The sequence below is a fragment of the Eublepharis macularius genome, chromosome 7 (genome assembly GCF_028583425.1).
Source record: "Eublepharis macularius isolate TG4126 chromosome 7, MPM_Emac_v1.0, whole genome shotgun sequence".
Lineage (NCBI taxonomy): Eukaryota > Metazoa > Chordata > Lepidosauria > Squamata > Eublepharidae > Eublepharis > Eublepharis macularius.
The window spans coordinates 96,620,014-96,645,361 of NC_072796.1; the positions used below are offsets into that span (position 1 = coordinate 96,620,014).

Genomic DNA, 25,348 nt, shown 5'->3' on the forward strand with positions numbered 1-25,348 from the left:
ATTGCAAGATCTGCATTAGAAAGAAAATATACCATTCTGCAGTTAACTCCAGCCATGTGCTGTAGATGTGTTACAAAGAATGCTGCACTGACTTCAGCTCGCCTGCAACACAGTGCTGGTTGGTTCAACAAAACAGAGAAAGTGCATTTGCTGTGGTGGGCAGAGCCAGCACAGTTTGTTCTCTCCCCAAAAGTACAGGAAAAAATTGGAGGAAAATCTCCCTGTTGGCTGCAATGGGAGCAACACAACCACAGGCTGTCCTTTATTATTTTGGCCTTGGGGACAAAGCCACAATTGAGACCTTTAAGTTGAAGGCATATAAATATAGTCAGGGAGAGCTTGAAAAGTAGTATTTTTGAGGTGAGGTAAGAATCTGAATGGTTGTAGACCCAGGAAGATGTTTTTCTTAGGCATGAATACATATAGTTACCAAATTCCTTGCTGATATAATTCCATTGATTTCACTGTAGTTTTGCCAAGACAAAAATTTGGCAGTTTCCTTATGTCCTAGACTGGAAATTCCTTCCGGCAACAAAGAAGACATGAAAGCAAAGCCTCTAGAGGATGTTTTGTACTATCTGTTCATTTGAGAAATGCAAATTCTTACTTAGTTGGGTTTTGTAAAGGAAAGAAACTATTTATTTAGATTAAGGTACTGATGTAAGTACATTCTCCATTTGCAAAGGTTACTCTTTATTTATGACAGGGAATAAAATACTATTCATTTTGAATAGAGATAAGAAGCAAGAGAGATTTTCTCCTGATTTTTAAATATTAACTTTAAAATGTAATGACCTGTATCTAACAAACTGGTAGCAAAACAGTGATTTTTCCTGTGTTCCGCTTCCTGCCTGCAGTCCCTTTCGATCCCTTGGGTTGTATTATCCACAGGGATAAAATGTTGTGTAGCTAGGGGACTTCAGTGAGAGATGGGGTGGATTTGCCCCTTGTCTCTCTTCTGTCAGCATGGCGCTTCTGACAGAAGGAGGTCTTTGGCCTCATGAGTAGATATGGGCACGAACAGAAAAAAACCTGAACGTGATATTTGTTGTTCGTTGTCATCCACGAGCAGGGACTCACGAACAATCATGAAAATGGCCCTGTTCATGAACATGTTCGTGGTTGACTGTTCGTGGGGGTCAGCAGGCTCTCCTCCAGCCATCATCCAAGTCAAGATCCCTACTGCACCACTCCCAGAAACCTGTCCTGAGCAGGCATCAGGAAAGGTACCAATAATAAATAATCGCTTGGCCCAGAGCCTGGCAGCAACCCTGGAACTTGAAGGGGTAGATCCTTATCTCACCACACACAAAGAAAATTCAAGCTCCAATGCACTCTCTCTATCAAAATGCCAACAGCAACTGTCTCTCCACTGTCTGCAAAGTCAAAGCTGGGAGGCACCCCTCCCCCCCGGTCTTTGCTCTCTTGTAACAAATTTGGAACTCCACACTTGAAAGGAAGACCTGCCTATCAAGCTAAATTGGGCTTAGATCGAGGTTTCTAGGGCAACAGCAGGAGTTCAGACAGAGTTCAGACAATCCCTGCCTAAGTTGTCAAGGGAAATGATTGCAAGTGCTAAACTGTCTGGCTTGATGAACAGCAACAAATAGCAACAAACGAGACTTGCAATGACCACCTGTTCATTTAGAATGTGGCCTCATGAACAGCTTGTTCGCGAACAGCATATTGGGCTGTTCGTGCCTTTTTTTGTTCGTATTGCTGTTCATGCCCATCTCTACTCATGTGAACACTCATGTGAACACCAAGTAAATGTTTGTCTTTGGTCTGCATATTTATTTAATTTTGAGACCTTAGCAACATATTTCTTTGTCATTTATTGTTTGGATCTGCTAATGTAAGAGGAAAAAGTACCCCTTTTCAAACCCCAAATGTCTATATTGGGGTTTAAAGGGCATATTATGAGGGGAATTGGACCAAATTATCCCGCCACCTTCTTGTGACAGTTCAAAGACTAGTTGGATAAAACCAGTAGTATATAAATATAAATGAATTTAAATAAATAAATTAAGAATTCAAATCTTGTGATATGACATGTTTATTTAGAAGCAAGCCATTGACTTTAATTGTGAAAGCACTTAGAATCTGAATATTACTTACTTAAAAATTAATTCAACTATAGATGTAGTTACAGAAACGTAAACCTTGCCTCATTACCTTCTTGGCTCCTTGTTCTTCTTCCACACCATCTCCTATAACAACATATACTACTTTTCTTCCAAACCTTTGAATTATGCGCTCAAAACAGCTTTCTTTTCCTGAAAACAAGCATAAATTACTGAAGACTGTGCAACTGAAGTTAAACCATCTAAACTGAATGGTAAGCAACCATATTCTATTTGATTTAAGTATTCAATCAAACATTTATTTTGATTTAAGTATTTTATTTGATTTAAGTATTTAAACAAACATGGAAGGTGCCATCAAGTCACAGCTAACTTACGGTGACCTTGAAGGAGTTTTTCTGGCAAAAAGACTAACATAGGTGGTTTGCCATTGCCTGCCACTGCATAACAACCCCAGTCTTCTTTGAAGGTATCCCATCCAATTACTAACCAAGGCTGACCCTGTTTAGCTTCCATGATCTGATGAGATTAGTCTTGCCTGAGCTATCCAAGGGCTTTCCCACATGCTTACTTACAGTGGGTTTTCTGGGTATTGTTTGTGAGGATCGGATCTCTTTTGGGCTTCTGTAATTCTACACTTAAGGGAGTTGAACTGAAGTGGTTTTGGTTTTTAGTTTTGCACACAGAAAAATGCCCTGTTTCTGCTGCAGGCTTTCCTGGGGGAAGATGATGTCAGCGGTTTTGTTAGGCTTCCCAGTTGCCCTAGGTTTTGTCAGCATGGCTTTTTGGTTTATTTCTTTGTCCATGTGTTACAACTTTCTAACATTGGGATGTCAGAGGGGGTTGTGGTTAACCACTACCTCACTCTGTAATTGTCCATCAATGATTGGCCAGTGTTATTTGAGCTCTAAATTTAACAAAAATTCTCTGTGCTGACTGGCTGAAGTGTTCTGGAGGAAAACTTTAAAAACTGCAACTTAAAAAAAATTAAATGTTGTAACTTTTTTTTTAAAAATTAAAAGTTCGGGGTGGGGGGGTTGGCTAAAAAATACAGGAAACACAGGAGACTCCTTTACAAAATTTCATCCTAAATACCTTGTGCTCTTGAGAAGATGATTTACTTCATACTGCTAAGGTTAGTGTACACATACAAACAGTGACAACATTTTCTTTTTAAAGGATGAAGGCCGAGAGTGGTGTTGGAAGAAAGAGGAGGAAAGGGTGTGGATCAGGGGGTTTTTTCAGCTGGAACGCAGTGGAATGGATTTCCGGAACCTCTTGAAAATGGTCACATGGCTGGTGGCCCCACCCCCTGATCTCCACACAGAGGGGTGGGGTGGGGCCACTAGCCATGTGACCATTTTCTCCAAGGGCAACTCACTGAGTTCCACCATCTCTTTTCCCCCCGAAAAAAAGCCCTGGTGTGGATAAACATTGCTGTTCAACTCATCAGTATTCTGGGGGATAAAGGGGAGGGTGAAAGACAGGAACAGGGCTTACACTGAAGAAAACATTCTGCACTTTTTAAAAAAAGTCTTTTCACTATAAAAAATGGGGGTATGAGCACAGGGGGGAAAACGCAGAAAATCTGGAGAAAAATCTGCTGCAGATGCAGCCTTTCACTATACAGAGCACAACTGTATGTGAAGCAATTTTAAGACTGAAATGCGGTAATTTGACTGTATGTGGAAATCATGGGATAAATCAAAGCTACATGGGGCCAGAACTGATTTTAAAAAAAGGCCCGTGTGGAAAAGCCACAGGTTAAGGCACAAGTATTTTACAATGTGAAATTTTTATATTAAGGATCTGTATAGCATATGAATCTTTCATCTAATTTACTCTCCTAAATTAGGTTTGTACTTTTCTGTTTCATTTTTATGAATGTTAATGCCCCAATAGATGTAACATTAAAAAATCATGATTAAGATATTGATAAAAACGAGTTAACAAGCAGCTGCTTTGAAGACTGGGGAAGGGTTACTGGTTGAAAAAATACCTTTTCCACCTTGCGTTAGGCACAATTTAACACCACCCTCACAAATCTGCAATTATCTTGGAGTGGGAAAAAGATAGATTCGACTGATTGTACGCATTTCCTTTCTTCAGCTAACTAGCTTTGGTGAGGAGGGAGGTGTCACTTTAAATTTTGGAAAAGACAAGGGAAGCAAGACTTAAGCACTCTTTAAACTAGAGATGGGCACGATCCCCCCCCAAATACCGATTAAGCCATTCGTGGATCCGGGCCGCTGCCGAACCCAGGCCACCGATTCTAACCGATCAAGTCCCATTTCCGATCCGGAATCGGGAAGGCCAAAGCGGGAGGGAGCCCTGCTGTTTCCAGCGATATAGGAATGGTGGTTGGTGGCAGCGGCCGCCAGACCCGGTGGGCAGGGGGAGGCAGCTATGAGCCGCCTCCCTTCAGGGAGGGAGGGGACATTCACACAGAGAGAGAGAGTAGAGGGGGGGAGTTTTTAACCCGGCAACGAGCCACCTCCCCTCAGGGAGGGGACATTCCCAGGGCCAGCACCCTGGGCAATCGTAGTCAGGCTCTTGAGCGCGCGCGCTCCTGGGTCGCCCCCCCGTGCACGCAGCAAGCCGGCTGTCCCGGTGCGCTGCAGAGCTGGCAGCAGTGCGAGTGGCTCGGCGGCTGCCTGCGCCGTTCACCTGCCCCGCAAGACAAGGGGTGGCCGGCTTCCCGCAAGCCCCTTGTCCTGGGGAAAGGTGAATGGCACAGGCGGCCTCCCAGCCTCCTGTGCTGCCTTTTGCCTTTCCCCAGGACAAGGGGCGGCTGGCTTGCCCGCACGCCACTTGTCCTGGGTAAAGACGAACAGCGCGGGCGGCCTCCCAGCCTCCCGCGCTGCCTTTTGCCTTTCCTTTGTGCCCATGGCTTCAGAACACCCCCTTCCCCCTCCCTCCCCTGGGTTGCTGCTCCGTGGTTGGAAGGAAGCCTGCTAATCAAGGAAAGCTGGGCTTCCATTCATGTTTTGAGGGTGACAGAAGGAGGGCAAACACAGCTCATTCTCCTGGCTCCGTTGACCCAGGAATAAATTACTGGCGCCAGAGTGTCTGCAATTCCGAGCAGAAACCGATATATCCGATCAAGTCCAGAACAAGCAAACCCCCGACTGCTGGATCGGTTGCCGTGGACAGAACCGATTAGCTGAGTCACGATGGCGCAAACGCCAAAATCAGGATTTTTTTGAAATCGTAATTCAGATCGTGCCCATGTCTACTTTAAACCACAACTCTTTCCCAGATCTTCAAAGCTGCCACCTGTCACTATGAATTGGCTTTGTTAAAAACAATGGACGATCTATTCATAGACTTTTGTGTCATGTCCGGTTTTTTACTTGGTACTTCATTAAAGAAGTCCTAAGAATCTCACAGTATTTAGTAATGGCTCTTTATACAGGCTACTGAAACCTCCCCTCAACCCTCCACCAGATGATCTTGGGCAAATTTCTAATTTCTCATAGATATTCCACTGAACACTCTCACCTTTTTTCCAAGTTTCATTTGGGAGAGGCAAGATATTGCTGTATTTGCATATTCTGAACTACTTCATGAGATCATTAAAATGTCTTAAGGTTCATGTTCAACACTATCTCTCTGCGTGCAGCATCAAAATTACCAGTATGTGCACAGCTATAAAATTGAAATTATAATAAAATAAAATAAATCTTCTTTTGACATACTATGCCATGCTATCTTTGAAGTCTGTGTCAAGAAAAAGCACATGGTTCAGAATGTGGCAGCCATAATTAGGATGTACTCAATGGAATGTGTAATGCCATTAGTATCCCTCTTTGTATATCTTCAGGATCCAAATTCCGAATTATCTGAAGGACTACCTTCTCTTCTGAATTTGCCCATCTGTTAAGATGTTCCTCAAAGGATCTCTTCCGGTAGCCCCAAATTTTAGAAATTAGGTGACAGTCAGGGACAGGAATCCCATCAATGCAAACCGTTCTTTAGATAATTATCTAGCACTATTCATTTTGTATTTTATAGAGCAAATTAAAGGAATATTTCCCTGGGCTTTTGGTGTCAAAGTGTGGAAATCATTCTACAGTTTTAGTGCTGTTCTTTTCTGCATAGTAACCTTGATTGCTGTTTTGGTATTTTATTATCTTTTTATCCTTTTCTGTAAATCTTCTTGAAGGTCTAGAGAATTATAAATGAGGGATATAAATATTTTTAATAAGAATAATGAGTGGCAGAAAGCAGCAAACTGATGACAAATGGAGCAATGGTGAAAACTGAGTCTGCTAAATTAACAGTATTGCTTCCTAATATTAAAACATAGTTTACTATTAGTGTGAAAAAATGCATGCATGGAATGCTGCATGTTGTACAGTTTTCTTGTTTATCTAGATACAGAATATGTTAAACCTATGTGCATTAGAAAAAAGATACCTCAGACTGATGATTGGGATCTATGCACCTAACGGTGCAAAAGAAAATTTTTTTAAGGACTTAGAGAAACAATTAGATGAATTGACCTATGATCACACAATTTTGGCGGGTGACTTCAATGGAGTTACAAACCTGGATGAGGACAAGCAGTCTAAAGCTGCTCACAAAAAAAGAGGACTATTACCAAAGGCGTTTTTTATGCTTAAGGAACAAAAAAGTTTAGAAGATGTGTGGAGGAGACAATACCCTAAGAACAGACAATATACATTTTACTCTGCAAGACATTTCACATTATCAAGAATAGATATGATCTGGGCCTCTAAAGAACTGACATTATGGACTAGAGAGGTGGAGATAATGCCAAAGGTAGGCTCAGATCATAACCCAATTATGTGGAGATTTGGGAAAAACAATAAAAGAAAAGGATGGAGAATAAATGAGGACTTGTTACAAATAGAAGAAAATATTGCGTTGCTGCGGAGGGAGATCAAATTTTTCATACAATATAACCTGAACAAAGAAGTGCCGACCAATAAAGTATGGGACACATATAAAGCGGTGATAAGAGGCATACTAATAGACCTGAATGCAAGAACTAGGAGGAAAAAGGAGGAAAAGAGATCTGAAATTTTGGATAAAATAAAAGCCAAAGAGATACAACTTAAGAAAAGACCGGGGGAAAAAAAGACATATCAGGATATTAAAATTCTGCAGGAACAATTGACAGCAATGGACAATAAAGAATTAGAGTGGAATTTAAATAGGATGAATCAGAGGTCGTTTGAAGGTGCAAATAAACCTGGGAAATATTTGGCGTGGCAACTAAAAAAAAGGAAGGAGAAGAAAATCATAAGTAAAATTCTAGAAGATGATAAGGTGCTTATGGACCAAGCGGCTATTAGTAGAGCCTTTTTTAAGTTTTATGCAAAATTGTACCAAAAAAAAGAAGTGAGTAACGATTTAACAGCGGAATACCTAGAGAAGATGAAAATTCCGACAATTCCTGAAAAATGGAAAGAGAAATTAAATAAGGAAGTGACGGAAGAAGAAATAAAAGAAGCTATACAATCAACGAAGATAGGAAAGGCGCCAGGACCAGATGGACTAACGGCAAAGTTTTATAAAGTGATGGCTAATGAACTGGCGCCATTCCTGAAAGAGGCAATGAATGGAGCGATGCAAGATCAAAGGATTCCTGACTCATGGAACGAAGCCAATATATCGCTGATACCGAAGGAGGGTCAGGACTTGACCAATGTTAAAAATTACAGACCAATTTCGTTGTTGAATAATGACTATAAAATATTTGCAAAGGTGTTGGCAGAGAGGTTGAAAGGATGGATGTCGGAATTCATTGCTGAAGAACAGGCGGGATTTTTACCCAACAGACAAATTAAAGACAATTTGAGGACAGTAATAAACGCTATTGAATACTATGACAAGCACTGTGACAGAGAGGTTGGTTTTTTCTTCGTAGACGCGGAAAAAGCATTTGACAATCTGAACTGGGATTTTATGTTTGCTACCATGGAAAAGCTGCAAATGGGAGAAAAGTTCATACAAGCAGTCAAGGAAATTTATAGAGACCAGAGTGCAGCAATCATAGTGAATGAGGATTTGACAAAAAAATTGAAAATCAGCAAAGGAACTAGACAGGGATGCTCGCTGTCTCCATTGTTGTTTATTTTGATTTTGGAAATATTGATGATTCAAATACGTGAAGATGACACAATCCGAGGTATGAAAATAAAAGAGTTTTCTTACAAGGTCAGAGCTTTTGCGGATGACATAATGTTAATAGTAGAGGATCCAATTGAAAATATGCCAAAGGTAATAGAGAAAATAAAAGAGTTTGGAGATTTGGCTGGATTTTACGTGAACAAAAAGAAGTCAAAGATTTTATGTAAGAATATGACTAAACAGAAGCAGCAAGAGCTAACGGAGATAACAGACTGTGGGGTGACTAATAAAGTAAAATATCTTGGCATTGAGCTGACTATGAAAAATATAGATTTGTTCAAAAATAATTATGAGAAACTGTGGATACAAATAGAGAGAGACTTAATAAAATGGAACAAACTGAACTTATCATGGCTGGGAAGAATTGCAGCAGTAAAAATGAACGTCTTACCACAGGTGATGTTCTTGTTGCAAACTATACCAATTATCCGAGACTCCAAACAATTTGATAAATGGCAAAGGAAAATCTCAGATTTTGTGTGGGCAGGCAAGAAACCACGAGTGAAAATGAAGGTTTTACAAGATGCGAAGGAAAGAGGTGGCTTGCAACTGCCCATCATAAGACTGTATCATGAGGCAGTATGTCTTGTATGGTTGAAAGACTGGATAATGTTAAAAAACCGTAAGTTGCTGGCTCTGGAGGGACATAAAAAAATATCTGGATGGTATGCATACATGTGGTATGACAAAGTAAAAGCGGACTCTATGTTTTTGCATCACTATATTCGGAGAAGCCTCTTCACGGTCTGGAAGAAATACAAGTTGTATATGGAAGATGGAATTCCTTCATGGGTGGTTCCGTATGAAGTAATAGATCCGAGAACTGTCGATAATGAACAGCAATGTCTAACCTACAAGGAGATTACACAAATACAACATTCAAAGCTGAGAATAAAGACAGAAGAAGAATTGTCTCCTTGTTATGGATGGTTCCAGTACAGACAGATCAGAGACCTTTATAATGTGGACTGCCAGAGAGGAGGAATAAGATTGGAAAATTCAGAGTTAGAGGAAGTGATACTACAAGAAGGCAAGAAAGAAATATCCAAGATTTACAAATTACTTTTAAAATGGTTTACGGTGGATGAAACAGTAAAAGTCCAGATGGTGAAGTGGGCAATAAACTTTCATAAAGAAATAACAATGGAGGCATGGGAGTACCTATGGAAAAATACAGTGAAGATTTCAACTTGTACGAACATTAAAGAGAATGTGTACAAAATGATTTACAGATGGTATTTAACACCAAAGAAAATTGCGCTAGGAAATACTAATATGTCAGACAAATGCTGGAAATGTAAAAAGCATGAAGGATCATTTTATCATATGTGGTGGACATGTGAAGTAGCTAAACAGTACTGGGGAGAAATAATTGAAGCAATAAATGAGATTTTACAAATACAAAATAAACAAGAACCCAGAATTGTTGCTACTGAACTTGGGAATGGAGGCAGTTCCAACGCAGTATAGAACATTGTTATTTTACGTGACTGCAGCGGCAAGACTTTTGTATGCACAGAAATGGAAGACACAAGAAATACCAACTGTAGAAGACTGGATTTATAAATTGCTGTACATGGCAGAAATGGATAAAATGACAAGGAAACTTAAAGATCTTGACCTAGGACAATATATTGTTGATTGGGGGAAATTGAAACAATTTTTGGAAAAAAAGTGGGATGTCAAAGGAGAACTGTGGCAGTTTGAACTTTTAAAAAAAAACAATGTTGCAATGAGAAGAGAGAAGGGATATTACCATTTAGGGGGAATGTAATTATAATCTAAGCTAATATAATATTTAAGGGAATTTTACATTGAATATATGAGATAATGAGAAGGGGTAAATAGATATCTCAATGAGGTATACTATATATGATATATAACATAAAATAATGGGTTAGTGGATCAGACTTTACATTATAACATATTATGTGGTTATGCTATATGGTGTTGTGTGCTGTGCTACATTGGTGGCATAGCATACAATATATATATAATATATTACTATAATATATACTATATTGATAGTGTCTTTGATGGAGTATATGCCTAAAAGAAAAGAAATAGAATAAGTTTAAAGTAAGAGACAGTGTGATCCCTGCTATATATTATACTATATTGTTATGTTATATTGATATGAGATATACTATATTGATAGTATGTTTGATAGAGTTTATGTAAAAGAATAAGAATGTGCTTAGAGTAAGAGATATTATGATTCAAAGTTGTTAGGAAAATATAAATGAAATAGATTTAAGTAATAAGAAGGGTTAAGGGTTGGAAAGCTGTTGGAAATCAATAGGGAGGGGGGAGGAAAAGGGTGGGGGACAAAGTAAGGGGAAAAAATGGGATTATATGTGTTAAATTTGGACAATTTTCTTTTGTTTTTCCACTCACCAATAAAATTTTATTTAAAAAAAAGAAAAAAGATACCTCAGGAATTTCACTTCTCATCTGCAATTACAACCTCAAGTAATACTTGTGCTCACTGTAAAAATAACTCACCTATTTTAGTTGCACTGTAAATATTTTCAATTGGAAATACCACACCTAAGCCATATAGCAAGACTTTTGCAAGAGCTGGAATAAGCTGAGTAGTCGTCACTAGAATATTCACACAATTTGTCCTGGAAAAAAATTGAGATTCCTCAATAAATCCAGAAACCTCAGTTTCAAAACCTGGGATAGGAATGGAAAGGCAATCTGCACAAATTATGGAGAACAAGCTTATAGGATGGAAAATGGTATTTTAACAGCTGCCCAATGCACATCTTTGTTCTGGGGTTGGTGATAGTATGAGAAGCCACCTCTAGAACTTTGGTGTTGTAAAAGCAGCATCATAACTTAAGCAATAGGGACGCTAGTCCCCCACTGGGGGGGGGAGTCCCCCGCTCCCACTGTCCACCCCCACCCCCATTTATATGGCCGGTGGGGGGAAACGTGTCTCCCAGCAGCAGTTGGATTTGGACCTGATTCAGCTGGATTTGACTTGAATTGGGCCACTGCGGAGTGTGCTAGTGCTCTTGCACTCTGCAGCAGCTGGATTCAAGCCAATTTGGGTCCAATTCAGCCCTGATTCTGGCCCAATTCAACCCCCTGTAGAGCTCAGGAGTGCTCCCAGGATGGCACATGACCCACACAATGATGTCACTTCCCAGAAGTGATGCTATTGCATGGGCTGGGGCCATGCGCGCAAGAGGGAGCCAAAAATGTAGGTGCTGAACCTCTGACCTCCCGCCTGGGGGGAGGGGGTCAGGGGACCTGGCAACCCTATTAAGCAAACTTGCAGTTTATTCTGCTGCTAGCCTGGGGTGAATAATAAGTTACTCAGGTGACAAGTCAAATCACAGACTGCACCTATTTTTTTCTATTATCCCTGCTACTTTTTACACACACATTACATTACATCTCATTACAGAGTTTTCAGTCAGGGAAAAAACAGTGCAGCTGTATACATCTTTAATCTTGGCCTTTTACGTCCAAAAAGTTATAGGTTGTTTCATGGACTGTAAACACTACTGCGAGACAACATGATGACAGCTAAGGAGCAGGTCTGGTTTAAGAAACAGTGTTTGGGATGGAAGGTGATGAAAAATGTAGAAAAAAGAAGACAAAAAGGTTAAGAAGGGAGTGGAATTGAATACCCACTTCAAATCTAATTCACATGCTATACTAAAGCCATTTTTGCAAGAATCAGGAATCAATTTTTGTATTTCCCATATCTGTCTAATAATGTTATGTTAATCTTTTTCACTTTCTACTTTCTTTAGCCTGGAAGAGACAAAGCTTTTCAAGAGGTTAAAATGCAACCACTATTACACATCTGTAAGACAATGGTAACATTCAGATATCATGAACGAATCATAATTTATTCACAATGAGAAAGAAACAGGAAGTTATTTGGCTCTTCCCTTTGTACTTGACACTGAGATCTTCCTGGTTTAGAACTAATCACAAATTTTCATAACATTTGACAAGGATTCCAAACCAGGTTTAAGACTGAGGATTTCTGAGGCTCATCACAATCAAATACATTCACAATCAAACCATGGATTTTATGGTTTGTTAGTGATATCTGAATGCACTCAATGCCACTACATAAAAATAGAAAAATGAATCTGTTAGATTATCCAAGTGTAATTGCCATATTTCAAAGGGCTATGATTTACAAAAAAATAACTATTTCCAGCAATACATAGTGCATTAACCACAAGCACAAGTTTTAACAACAACAACATTCGATTTATATATCACTATTCAGGACAACTTGGATCTTGTGATTCTGTGATTTTACTTTTTTATATATTGTATTTATTTGTATGCTGTAATCCGCCTTGAGCGCGCTTGTGGGGAGGGTGGACTATAAATGTGATGATGATGATGATGATGACGACGACGACAACAACAACAATACTCATTCAGAGAGGTTTACAAAGTATGTTATTATTAAGGAACCAAGGTAGATCAGGAAGGATTAAAACACTATTTATGAAGTATCCTGCTTTGTATTTGATGTTTATCTGTATTGCCACCTTAATTTATCTCTACCTACCTTGAATGAATTAATGTGAGTGCTTTCAGTGCAAGTGTCAACCAAGAATCTGTAAGGGCTTCAATTTCTGCTCTAAGTTGCAACCAAGCTTCTCTCTTTGCTGGACCCAGAAGACCTGTGAAGAAAAAGAGCAAGCACTGAGGTGTTTGCAGCTGAGTTAAGATCACTTACTAAGATCTTATGACTCTGCAGATCATGTAGCTCTAAACAGCAGGGTAAACACAGTCACAGTGAAAAGGTTCAGAAAGAAATGATACTGCCATTATAGAGGAGTTGGTATGATAGACACTTGCCTCCAACATTATTTTTGTAGGTGTTGTAGATTTCTTTTACTCGTCTGTAACGGAAGGCCAGTTTTCTCATCCAGTCCACTCCTCCACGCACACCTGTTGCTAGGCATAAATTAGCACTGGTGGCTGCTGCAGGGAAGCCATCTGTTCCAAAGTTATAGGTGCTGATTTAGGTGTAAGAAATTAAAAATGTGTATCAACAGAATGTACCAGCCAAGAAGATTATTGTGGGAGTTTAGTTGAATTGCAAAGACAGAAGGACAAGCTTGTCTTAGAATTATTTTTTTCTTTAAAAAATCATTTATCTAGAGAGAGTTTGCAATACCAGTGATATTTGAATCAGTTTAGGCTTACCTTAAGTCTTGGCCATTGTCATCTGATGAAACGTCATCAATGTGAACTTGGTCACACTCCTGCAATGAATGAAAGTTGTCATTCTATTTATTTTTATTTGTCAACTGTAATTCAACAAACATTCATGTCATCAGGGATTTATTTATTTAAAATATATCAGTACATATATTCTATTTTTATATTGCTGTAACAGAGAAACTTGTCATTAGATACTATTGTGAAAAAACAGATTTTCATGTTTGCAGAGAAAGGGAGTTAAAAACAATTAGCTTGTGTGTTCTATATATACTCTTGTCCCTTTTCAGATACCTTCAGACATCAAGTTACTTCGAGCTCTTTCAGACAGTGTATGTGCATAACTAAAACCAGACATTTTGGTAAATGCAACATAATAGAAAAATTAAACCTGATGCTAACCACCAATGAAATTATGACCTCTGATTGCTGTTGAGCCACACACCAACACAGCCTGAGGCCAATCTTTCAGAGTCATGCAGACAAAATCTGTTACTTTCCCTCTATTAATTTGAGGGCTGCAAGCTACTCTCCTTCCTACTCCCCCCCCCTCCGGATTCATCTTAATGCATGATAATAGCAAGCCCAGAGTACAGAAGCATGTTAAAAACCTGGACTATATTATTTTTTACTCTCCTAGAAACCTCTTATTTAGGTTTATCTTTTTGAAAATTGTCAAATGACTACATTATTTGCTTCAATATTGAGAAGCAGAACATCAGTTATTATTAGTGCTTGACATTTGTCAAGCAACCAGACTTCCAAAATGGCAGTTTAATTCGATTCCAAGATCTAAAACATTACCTATTTAAGCCATCTCCTAATGTGAAGACAAATACTAAAGATGATACATTTTTTAAAGCACCAAAACACCGAAGCCACATATTTTCATGTTTCTGGTTACCCCTGAACAAATTTCTTTCTCTCCATGGGCTTGTGAGGGAGGGGGGAGAGACATAAGTGGAAAGAAACTCAAAACAGCTGTTCCCTAACAGAATTAAAATTGTGACCCTTAACCCCTCTTCTAAAACATCTATTTTCCAGCCAACCTTCTCCCAGCAAGCAGCAAGCTCCAAGGAGGAAAAGACTTTGACCTCATAACCTTAGCCTGGTCTCCTGAGGTCAACAACCTTAGATAAGAAAAAAAAGTCTATGTGGCCTCACATGATGGCTGTGAGTCTTTTAAACACAGATTGCCTTGTGAAATCATACCACAAGCTGAATGTAGCACTGGCACCAAAGTGCTGGATGGGAGTGAGAAAAGAAAATGAATTACTATTGTTTGATGTAAATTTTTCTTGAAGGATATAGCTCTATGGCATAGAGTTAAATGAAAATAAATGTAAAAATAATTGTTTTAAAAGTTATATGAGTAGAAGTTTGTTTTTGTCCCATTTAAGCTACTCCCTGGATTTTTCCTTCTTAAACATAAATTTTATATCCTGCTAAATCCTAAATGAGAAGTAAACAACGAAAAAAAAAAAGCACCACAGAAATTCTTGTCCATGGTAAAATCCTGGGTCTTATGCTATGCAGTCTCTGCTGAACAAACCTTTTATATAAGTAGATAAACATAATGAACTAACATGAATGTAAGCATTCAAAAGGGACTAAATTAGCAGATGTAGCATTATGTGCCTTAACTCACATAGATACAACCTTAGTACATATTCTGTTATACAACACTTTCTTTACATATCTAAGTGTGAAAGTAGGTAAGTCATTTCTTCATCTTCTTAAAACAGAGAAACATTAATGCTGACAGTTGCGGGGATTAATTCAATAATATTAATTTTAACTGTGAAAAAACTAGATGGATTTCCATAGACTAAGGATTTCCATAGACTAAGGGATAATTTTTGCTGATTCTCCTTGCTCACTGCAGACCTGCAACTCCTTCCTCAGGTGGTTCCCGAGGGTCACCTTGTCTCTCAGCAGCAGCAGCAAAGGTGAGTGGGGGGGAGGGTTGAGCTGCAGTAGGAGGTAAACACAAAGGTTGCTCTCTGTAGACAGAAATCACTTCTGTTTGTAGAAAAAGTCAGCCTTATCCAAGTCACAGGAGGAAAGGCAAGAATAAAATGTTCAAGAACAGAACAATCCCCATCCATTATAACCGAATCAGCTACCCGATGAATGAGAAAAACAGAAAAAGCTTTTAAACAGAAGGAAAAAATGTGGCTTTTCTGTGAATTCACACATAATAATAAGATCTGCCTTTTGAAAATAGCCACTATTTAATTTATTTCTTCAATTTACTAATTATTATTACTATGAATGCCCTGACCTAGATGGCCCAGGCTAGCCTAATCTTGTTAGACCTCAGATGCAAAGTGGGGTTGGCCCTTGTTACTACTTGGATGGGAGACTATCAAGGACATCCAGGGTCATTATGCAGAGGTAGGCAATGGCAAATCACCTCTGAATATCTCTTGCCTTGAAAATCCTATGGGGTTGCCATAAGTTGGCTGTGACTTGACAGCACTTCATATCCTTCAAATGCACATACTACTACTACTACTACTACTACTACTACTACTACTACTACTACTACTACAGATTAAGTTTAAAATACAAATATAATCTCATTTATACTCATAATGGAAAGCAAAGTAAACAACAGTTATCCCTTTATATACACTGTAACAAGATTCTGAAATACTAATGATTTGTCTAGAGCCACCCATGGATATTGTAACTGGACTTGAACCTAGGTCATCTAGTCTTTGTTCTAAAAACTAACTGCACAGGCCTCATTAGAGAGGAATACATTCTCTGAAGTATAGCAAAGAACACCAACTTGACCAGCAATAAAATGTATCCCAATGTTTACTACCTTTTAGGTGAAAATATTTTATGTTCTTTAATGCTATTTCAAGTGTTGAGGAGAAAAAGACAAGCGAGGTGGATTAGAAGATCTCTGTTTTCAGGATTGTGATAACTAGAGAAGGAATATGGGAAAGACCTATGCGGGGAAGGAACCACAGAGATAGACAGATCATGATGTGAACAAAAGAGAAAAAGAAAAGTATCACCAAAACCAGTTCAGAGGAAGGAGGAGGAGTAGATACAATGAAAAAGTAAACAAAAAGAACACTTTTAGAAACTCCTAATTTAAAAGGCATGGAAAACAGCAAAAGCCTTATGGGTAATTCCTGGATATTGGAGACGAAAAAACTCTTTAAAGCCTGGGAAAAGATAAATCATTAAACAACAAATTCAACTGACAGAATCCAATTATCCCCTAACTGTTAATGAATCTATTCTATCTATTCTTTAAACATCCTGTGTTTGTTTTTGGCTTTGGGGGATTTTTGTTACTAAGCTGAAGGAAGCATTTGATGCATTGTTCAGTATCTTGGTTAGGTTTAATTAAGTGTCAACAGGTTTACAAGACTTAAGTTCTGAAAACCTTAATTTGTTGAATGGGTACAACTGGGATTTTATTCTTATTATTAGTAATATGACTGACAGTCAGCCAACCTCACCTCTCTATCAGTATACTTTTGAAAAGCTTTTATTTACTTATAACATATGCTGTCAGAAAATCTTAAAGCATTATTTTTTTAAAGTTAAGAACTGCAACTGGATATGAAGAACAACTTTCTAGACATACTGTCCTGAACTCTTTGGAGGAAGAGGAATAAAAATGTAAAAAAATCAATGTTGTATTTGTATCACATCTAATCACATGTGTGTTTTACCTTATTCATAACAAGTTAAAATAGTTTAATAAGATAAATCAAATATCTTTTCCCCCTGATTATATTCAGATTGCATATATTGAAGAATCTGAGTATCCAAAGAAACACTTAAATGACTTAAAATTGCTGTTCTGAACAAAGCCTTCTGAAGGTGCCACCTTGCAACAGCTCCCTGTAGCATTATCTGGTTGCTTCCACCTGATGGAATGAGGTGAAAAAGGTAGCCACACTTCTATCATTCCATAGAATGTATAAAATAGAACTGTTCAGAAGAGCATTTTATAATGTTTAGTGGGGCATATTTAAATAAAAGTATTCTAGGGCTGTATTTTAATTTTCTCTGAAAAAGGTTGGCAGGTTTTTTTCTTTCTTTCTCCTCATATTGCCCAGTTTATTGGATATACAATCAGGGCCACCCCGCCCATTGAGGCCGGCACCTCAGGGTGCTAAGGTGCTGGAGGGGCACCGGCCCGGGGGCAGGGGAGCGCACCATGGAGCTGCCGCCGCCACCGCCAGCCAGGAGCACATGCTGGCAGCGGCAGCATGGGGCAGCTGAGTGGGCAGCCATTCCGTTCAGTTGCTCATGGGCCAGGCGCAGCTGGCGGCCAGGGCGGCCGGCTGCGCCTGGCCTGCAGAGCAACTGAACGGGAGGGCTGGAAAGCCCCCGTGCACATGCCAGCCCATGTGATGTCACACGCAGTGATGTCATCATGCAGTCCGGTGTGTGTGCACACGTGCGTGCATGTGCACAGAGGCAGCATTAAGCTGCCTCAGGTGCCAGTGACACTGGAGCCGGCCCTGTATACAATACTGGTTTTATTACATTGTTTCTTTAACATGTAATCATTTGTTTTTTAAAACATTAATTTAAGATTTATTTACAGTTCGCTTTTGTCACTGAGACCCAAGGTAGATTACACAGCGTGGGTCAGTAAAATTCAAAGACGTTTCAATACACATATAACGAGGTATGTGTGTGTGTGTATATATATATACATATATATATTTACAAATATTGAAAACTAGTAGAAATCCAATACAGAGCTGAAGAAATGCTGAATCAGAGTGTAAGCAATGTTAAGATTGACATATTAAACAGCGTAGGATCTATCCATTATGGCCATACTTACAGCAATAGTAGTAAAGTCTATAGTCACTCCCTGCCCCTTTAATAATGCATCTCTTTGAGACCACTTCATTATATCACAGTCCCCCTATCTAAGTAAAAAAGCCCTTTTAAATAATTCAATTTCATAGTTTGCAGAAAGTCAGGAGATTGGGATATTTCCTGACCTCTTCAGGTAGGCCATTCCATAAAGTGGAGGCCACTCATGTACGGGCAGCTGTTGATTTTGCCCATGTGCAAGGTAGCACCTGCAAAAGGCCCTATTCAGATGAGCAAAGCTGCTGTGGTGGGAAAAAGGTAGTCTTGTAGATATGCCACGCCAAGACTGTGAAGAGTTTTGTATACGATAGTCAATACTTTGAATTGAGCCCAGTGACTGATAGGTAGCCAACGGAGTGGCTGCAGAATGGATGTAATATTCATGTTCCTCCTAATTTCTGATAATAGCTGTGATGATTCAGATAGTGAGATATAGAGCTGGGTGTCATTTGCATATTGATTTCATCCAATTCCATAGCAATGAATGAGGTTTCCTAAATGAGGCTTTACATAGAGATTGAATAAAACGGGGAATAAGACTGTGCCCTGTCGAACCCCACAAGATAATCCTCAGATAGTTGGTCCCTACTAGGAATCTTTTGAGTCTGCTCCATGGTAAATGATTTATACCAGTTCAAGGCACATCCCTTGATCCCCACTTTTGCCTCTAAATTTCTCAACAAGATGGTATTGTCTACTGTAATGAAAGCTGCAGATAGATCCATGAGGAGCAACAAAGAAGCATGACCTTTGGCTATGTGCATGTGGAGATCATTAAATTAAGCCACCAGAGCTGTCTCTGTCCCATAGCCTGGTCTGTATCCAGACTGAAAAGGTGGAAAGGCACCAGAGTTATCCAAGAAGACCTGGAATTGATCAACTACTGCTCTCTCAATCACTTTGTTGTTGTTGTTGTTGTTATTATACATTTGATTTATATCCTGCTATGACGTAAGATGGTGATGATGATGATGATGATACAACAGTGAAAAAGAAAACTTGTGCTGAATAAATAAAAAGGGTCCAAAATACTCAAATTAAATGGCAGGAACATAATTCCTGCTATAAATACCTGGGCAATCCCAGTGAATCAATACTGAGCTGAAATTGTAGATTGAACACAAGCTGAACTAGAGTTCTGAATGATTACGTCAAGAACAAGAAAGAGCATATGCTAGATGAGGTAAAGAAGGAATAATTAACATTAAGAGTACAAAATATTACTTTAGGAAAGAAATATTGAAAGAACTGCATGGAGGCATGGCAGAGCAAACCATTGCATGTTCAATACATTAAAAATACTGAGGGTAAAGTTGACAAGAGTAACAATGGGAAACGGCTAACACAAGGGATTATTGAAAAAACAGATATAAGGACTTATATTAGCCACAGAAGAACAAGCATTAAAAATGTAGAACTAGATTTAAGTTTTGAAAAAAACAAACTAATCAAACTTCCTTGCTTTAGGCAGAACCCACCATATATCACCCCCTTCAAATTGATTCACTATATATCAACCTCCCCCCCTTCAAATGAAGCTACCGTATCCAGAATTTCACATGGCTCAGGAAAAAATCATCAATTTCCATTGGAATTGTTCTATAAACAAGGCTAGATTTATCTGAAGAAATGACCAGTGATTCACAAAAGCTTGTATTGAAATAAATGTTATTAGTCTTTAAGGCAGTGCTTTTTTCTGGGGGCATGGAGGGGTACATGTACCCCTAAACATTTTGTGAATCTAACGGGAGAAAGTAAAAATTTTAAAATGTTGGAATTCCTGCTAAACCAACTCCAAATGTATTCTGGATATTTATGTGATTTGTTAAGTTTTATGTAGCGTATGTTGGCAACAAAGATGTTTAGTTATATTTAAATTCACTAGAAGTGCTGTTCATCTTACAAAAAATGGAACATCTTTGAGCATCGAACATGCCACCGAGATCGCTGGCATAATCGGTGATCGTTAGGGTGCAGACAAATACAAACAAGTCTCCTCTAAGCCACTTGGAGCTCTGGTACTTGGAATCTAGCACGGTGATTGGTCAGTCTTGTTGCTACCCTTGATGGTGGTGACCAATGTGTGTATTTGTGTACATTCTGCGCAAAGAGTGCAAAGAGTTTGTCTATATCGAAACTCTTTGGTTGTGCGCACGTGTCACTATAGAGGGGCTTGGTTGGCATATTGATACCCATAATTCTCATCACCGACAGTCTTCTGACGTCATTTCCTTTCACGGTGTTTCCTGACTCACAGATGGAAGCGAGTGTTTAATCTGTGAAGCAGCATGGTGTTTTACTGATGAAAGTTATTGTGAGCTGTGTAATATGAGGTAATGCATGTTCTTGGTAATTTTGTCCACTGACTGCATTTGTTTTTTCTGATTTGAACTATAAAATGGTGATTTTCTTGAGTCAAACTGAGAGTACCCCTAAACATTTTTTTAGAAAAAAAGCACTGCTTTAAGGTGCCAATAGACTTCTGTTTTATTTTGCTATGACAAATCAACATAGATACCTCTGAAATCATTACAGAACTCTTATGCAAGTAAACATTGTGCTGTGGCCATTTGAACAGGCCTCTTGATTTTCTAGAGAACAGATTGGAGAGAATAAAGAACAACAGCCTCTCACAAAATGAAAAGAGGGCAGGCAAGAAGAAGGAGATGGATTCTGCCTGCAGTTTCTCTGAGAGTGATGAGAACGGCACCAGTGACTAATGTTTCCCAACAAAAGTGGGTAAATGGATGGCGAATGGTTGCTCTTTCCCTTATAACAGAATTGTGACGTCCACTGATATATGCCTCGGCAAGTAGGTCTTCCTTGACGATACTTTTCTACTCACAGTTACAAACAGCCAATATTTTTCACAACGTTCCTTCCTCTTATAGCTTAATGCGGATAACAGCCAAGTTGGGAAAGTTTAATGAATAAGTTGCAGAGATAAGTTTGCAACTCTTGTTTTTAACTAATTAAAGTAAAATACTCAGATCTGTATTTACTTTAGGCAAAAGCTAAACACCAAGCAGAAATTAGTAGCCATGCCAAAGTTCCTATATAAACTTTAAAGCAAGGCAGATACTATAATATTTTATACTTTTCTAGGTATTCAAGCGCCATGATAATATAAAATAGATTTTATTATTCAGGAAACTTTAGGAAAATCAAAGGAACAAAGCTGTATCAACTGCTGTTCTCAATTTTGTCAAAAGTATGTCAGCTGTAGTGATGTAATGTATGCTTCAAAAATTCAAAAAGTAAAACCAAGTCATTCTGTAGTCTGAATGAATAGTACTTATAAATGCTTTGGACAAGGTTGCACATAATGAAAAGGAACAATGTGAATAACATTATAAACATATCCTCTGAGAATGCTTAAGCACTACAGGCCACGGCACCAAATCTGCTGATTATAGTTAAAATGCACTTCCATGTTTGCTTAATCTTCCTAATTTACCGTGAGAAAACCAACACCATGCTGTCAACTAATTGTTTCAGTGATTTTCTTTACAAAGTAAAATGAGCTGAGAAAAAAAACTTCTTCAGAACTAGCCCTTTTCCTTTAGCCTTTACATCAGGGTGTCCTTTGAGACTTGCTGGACGATGGCCAACTCACAGGAAATGATCACTGGATTCTCTGTTCCTCTCATATCTGTCACTATGCAATTATCCTCACTGCTTCGTTTTCTCTCACTCTACTGACAGTAGAGAAATTTGGTCCAAGTATGTGTGAGAACAAGATGTTAAAGCTGCAAACTTAAATACATACATATACATGGAAAAGATCCCCTCAGTTACAAGAATAGGTTTGGAATATGCATTTCATTTTGTTCTAGAAAAATACAAATTTCCATATTGAATCTTTTATATATAGTCATAAACTAGTAGAAGTGACCAATAACAACATTAATAATAATAAACTTAAACTGTACACTTAATAATCTCCAACTGAAACAAAACTTAAATTTGTATAACTTCTATTAGCTCACATTCTATTTTCTACCTTTATCATCTTCCCTATTGTCAAAATTAGATTGTAAGCTCCTTAGAGGTTTATGTCACTCTGTGAAGTGCCATAAAAAGCAACAGCTATAATTGTAGTAGTAGTAATAGCAATACACCAAAAACTATTTGAATTAGATAACTTTCAGTGCACTCTTTTATTTTAATGAAACAAAAATCAATTTTTATGGATATTAGTATCAGAACTCTACATCAGTAGAAGTTTCTTGCACACAACTTTGAAAAGAAGTAGTAATGTGCACCTGGGATTTTCTTAGTGCATGCTTAGAAAAGACCTTGCTCATTAATTTAAAAAAAAAGAAAATCAAGCACATACGTCAGAGCCTTTGTGTACCGAATCATAATTACCACAAAAGTACTGGAGCGGGGGCTCTCTGACATGCTCAACTACTGTATTATACACAGGAAGGGTACTTTCTTCAAGACTGTTTTTCTGTTGTGGAGATGTTATTTTTTCCAACATTGCATACACAACTATTCAGAAAAGCATGCAGAAAAGCAAGTACTATAAATGAAAATATTGTAAGTGATAAAGCATAATAAATAGTTTGGATTGTTATAGCAGAGTTACCTGTATTAGACTGGCTTTTTATTCAGCTAATATTTGGGGATCCAACATTTTGTATTTAAAATGGCATTATCTCAGTTTTTGTGGTCATTATTATAAATCTTATATGACTCTAAAATATCTATGTTTTAATTAAATTAATATCTACAGAGATTGTGTAACTAAAGAGCAACAATTTAGGTACCCCCTTTCTACTTTTTCTCCATGTACCTTACAAAAAAAAATTGAAAAGGTTCAGAAAACCGTTACCTATTTAATTTACCATAAAGAATTTACTTTGGGGCTGTAAGTTCCCTGTGTTGCAAAACCAGCACTGAAGTACTCATTAAGAACTTTTTTTAAAAAAATCATAAACTATAGCCTGGTTATCTTCATGCAGCAAACCACTTCCAATCAGCACTCCCATCCTCTTTTTTATGTATGAGATATTGTACCTGGAATGGCTTGGAGGACTATCACACTGTCATTTTAGGATTTAGGAGGAAGCTTATTCTATGTTGCTGCAATTCTGAAATGAAAAATTTGTGATGCCCTCACATGCTTATTTTGCATTCTGTAAACAAATCAACTTAGAAAGGATGAAAATTGCACCAAATTGTACTTTGGGCAAACATTTGGTTGACTACAAGTAAAATTTCACTAGACTTTATACCCTAACCCCTAAACCCCTAAAGTTCTAAACCAACCACCAAGTACAAAGTGGTTATTTCTGTTGACTGTATGTACCCATGCAGCTACAAACTAATTTTCCTAACACTTCAGAAACTAACTGGATTATTGTAACATGGTGAACTTTCATAGGTGCATGCCACAGTCAAGAAGGTTATCTCTAAGGAGTTACAGTCCGTCTTGCCTCTTGCTGGCTGGCAGGATGTACTAAAGATAGCTAAGTACAAGGATCAATAGGATATAGTAATTCCTTAGAGAAGATAAGATCAGTGAGCAAGGGGTGGGGGAGTCAGCACGAAGATCTGCTTGTGTACAGTCAGGGAACCTCACGTCCATTCCTGCTCATCAAACACAGTGATTGTTACTATGTGTTGTGTTTAAATCTTCAGCTTTTATTAACTTTAATACAAAATCAATGTTCAAAAATTAGCATATTTATGTTTAAAAAGTCGTTCCAATTTTTTCCCCATTGTACTTCCTTTGTCTGGTTTAAAGACCTGTAGAGGCGGCTGCCTTTCAGCTAGGGATAATAAAAAGCTTAAGTGCTTCTGTGAACTGCCTAACCCATCATCACAAAATTCCTGTAAACACACAACATAAATCCATGTGAAAAAAGAGAGACTATGGTTCGCAGGTTCTCAATACTGGCGCATAATTGGCAGAATCTGTCATCCCTGTCTAGGGTGCAAAGACTGCACTTTGTGACCTGAACATTTCCTCCACTTTCCCACAATAATTATTCTGTGCAAAAGGCACAGAAAGGTGCATATTACCTGTGGGACAGGCATGAGATATAGAGAACAAAGAGAGCTCTTGAAATCCATTTCATTGCATTTGACAATTTGTGGATTAACAGTCAAGGAATTAAAACTGACCTTGAAGAGTTTAAAAAAGCTTCCATTTAAAATTTATGGAATGTACATTCATAGACTGCGCTCACATAAAAGAAATAACTACAGCAATACTTGTCAAGCAAATATTAGTGCTACATTGCAGAGCCCTGGAAATCAAATTAGATAAAAAGGCCTGCCCTATTATTTATAAAAGGCTGTGATTTTTCTCAGTAACTGAAGACAAAGACACATTTCCTATAGATACAGAGTTTGGTTCAGGTTCTTTTATCAGGTAACATAACTCTGTACAAATTTTTGTATTACATATATAAATTTTGACTATGCATCTAAATTTTTTTAATATATCAGGAATTTATTTTTGATACTGTAGTTTCAATAAAACATGAATACTCCATGTATTGGATTCTTACTAATGCCATGTCTTTGTAAAATTGTGTTTATATGCCCTATGGCATTGTTTATGGAAATGTCCTTGAAATTGACTGTACTAATCTCACACTGAGTAATAAGCCTTGAGTCTCAGTGAGAAAGGCGGACTATAAATGACATAGATAAATAAAATAAATAAATGCATTTTCACTATGTGAGTTATTTTACAGACTCAGAACAATACAGGCCTACAATAACCTCCTAGTTCAAGCTGTAAGTTTCCTTCTGAGACTGAACAGTGATGGATATACACCAATAAGAGTCAAGCCAAGTGATGCATATACACCAATAAGAGTCAAGCCAAGTGATGGATATACACCAATAAGAGTCGAGCCATAACAAGCCAAGAAGCTTTTTGGGTAATTTTAGGATAGACACCCTCATTCAGCCCAACCCTCACCAGAGGTTTGTTATGAAGTTAAAAGCGGGGAGGAGGGGGAGAACTATGGACACTACCATAAGTTCCTTGGAACAAGGATGAGATA

The 25,348-nt window shown here is 38.2% G+C and overlaps 1 protein-coding gene across 4 annotated transcripts in view; it reads right to left on the minus strand.

Moving 5' to 3' along the window:
• The window catches only part of EYA1 (EYA transcriptional coactivator and phosphatase 1), a 154,113-nt gene that overhangs the window by 11,815 nt on the left and 116,950 nt on the right, over positions 1–25,348 (minus strand). For all 4 annotated transcript variants that reach the window (XM_054985002.1, XM_054985001.1, XM_054985000.1 and 1 more), the window contains 5 exons: positions 13,440–13,498; positions 13,089–13,249; positions 12,796–12,910; positions 10,749–10,870; positions 2,176–2,276 (listed from right to left, as the gene is read on the minus strand). In XM_054985002.1, the coding sequence (XP_054840977.1) occupies positions 2,176–2,276; positions 10,749–10,870; positions 12,796–12,910; positions 13,089–13,249; positions 13,440–13,498 (558 nt within the window). The remainder of the gene's footprint in view (positions 1–2,175; positions 2,277–10,748; positions 10,871–12,795; positions 12,911–13,088; positions 13,250–13,439; positions 13,499–25,348) is intronic.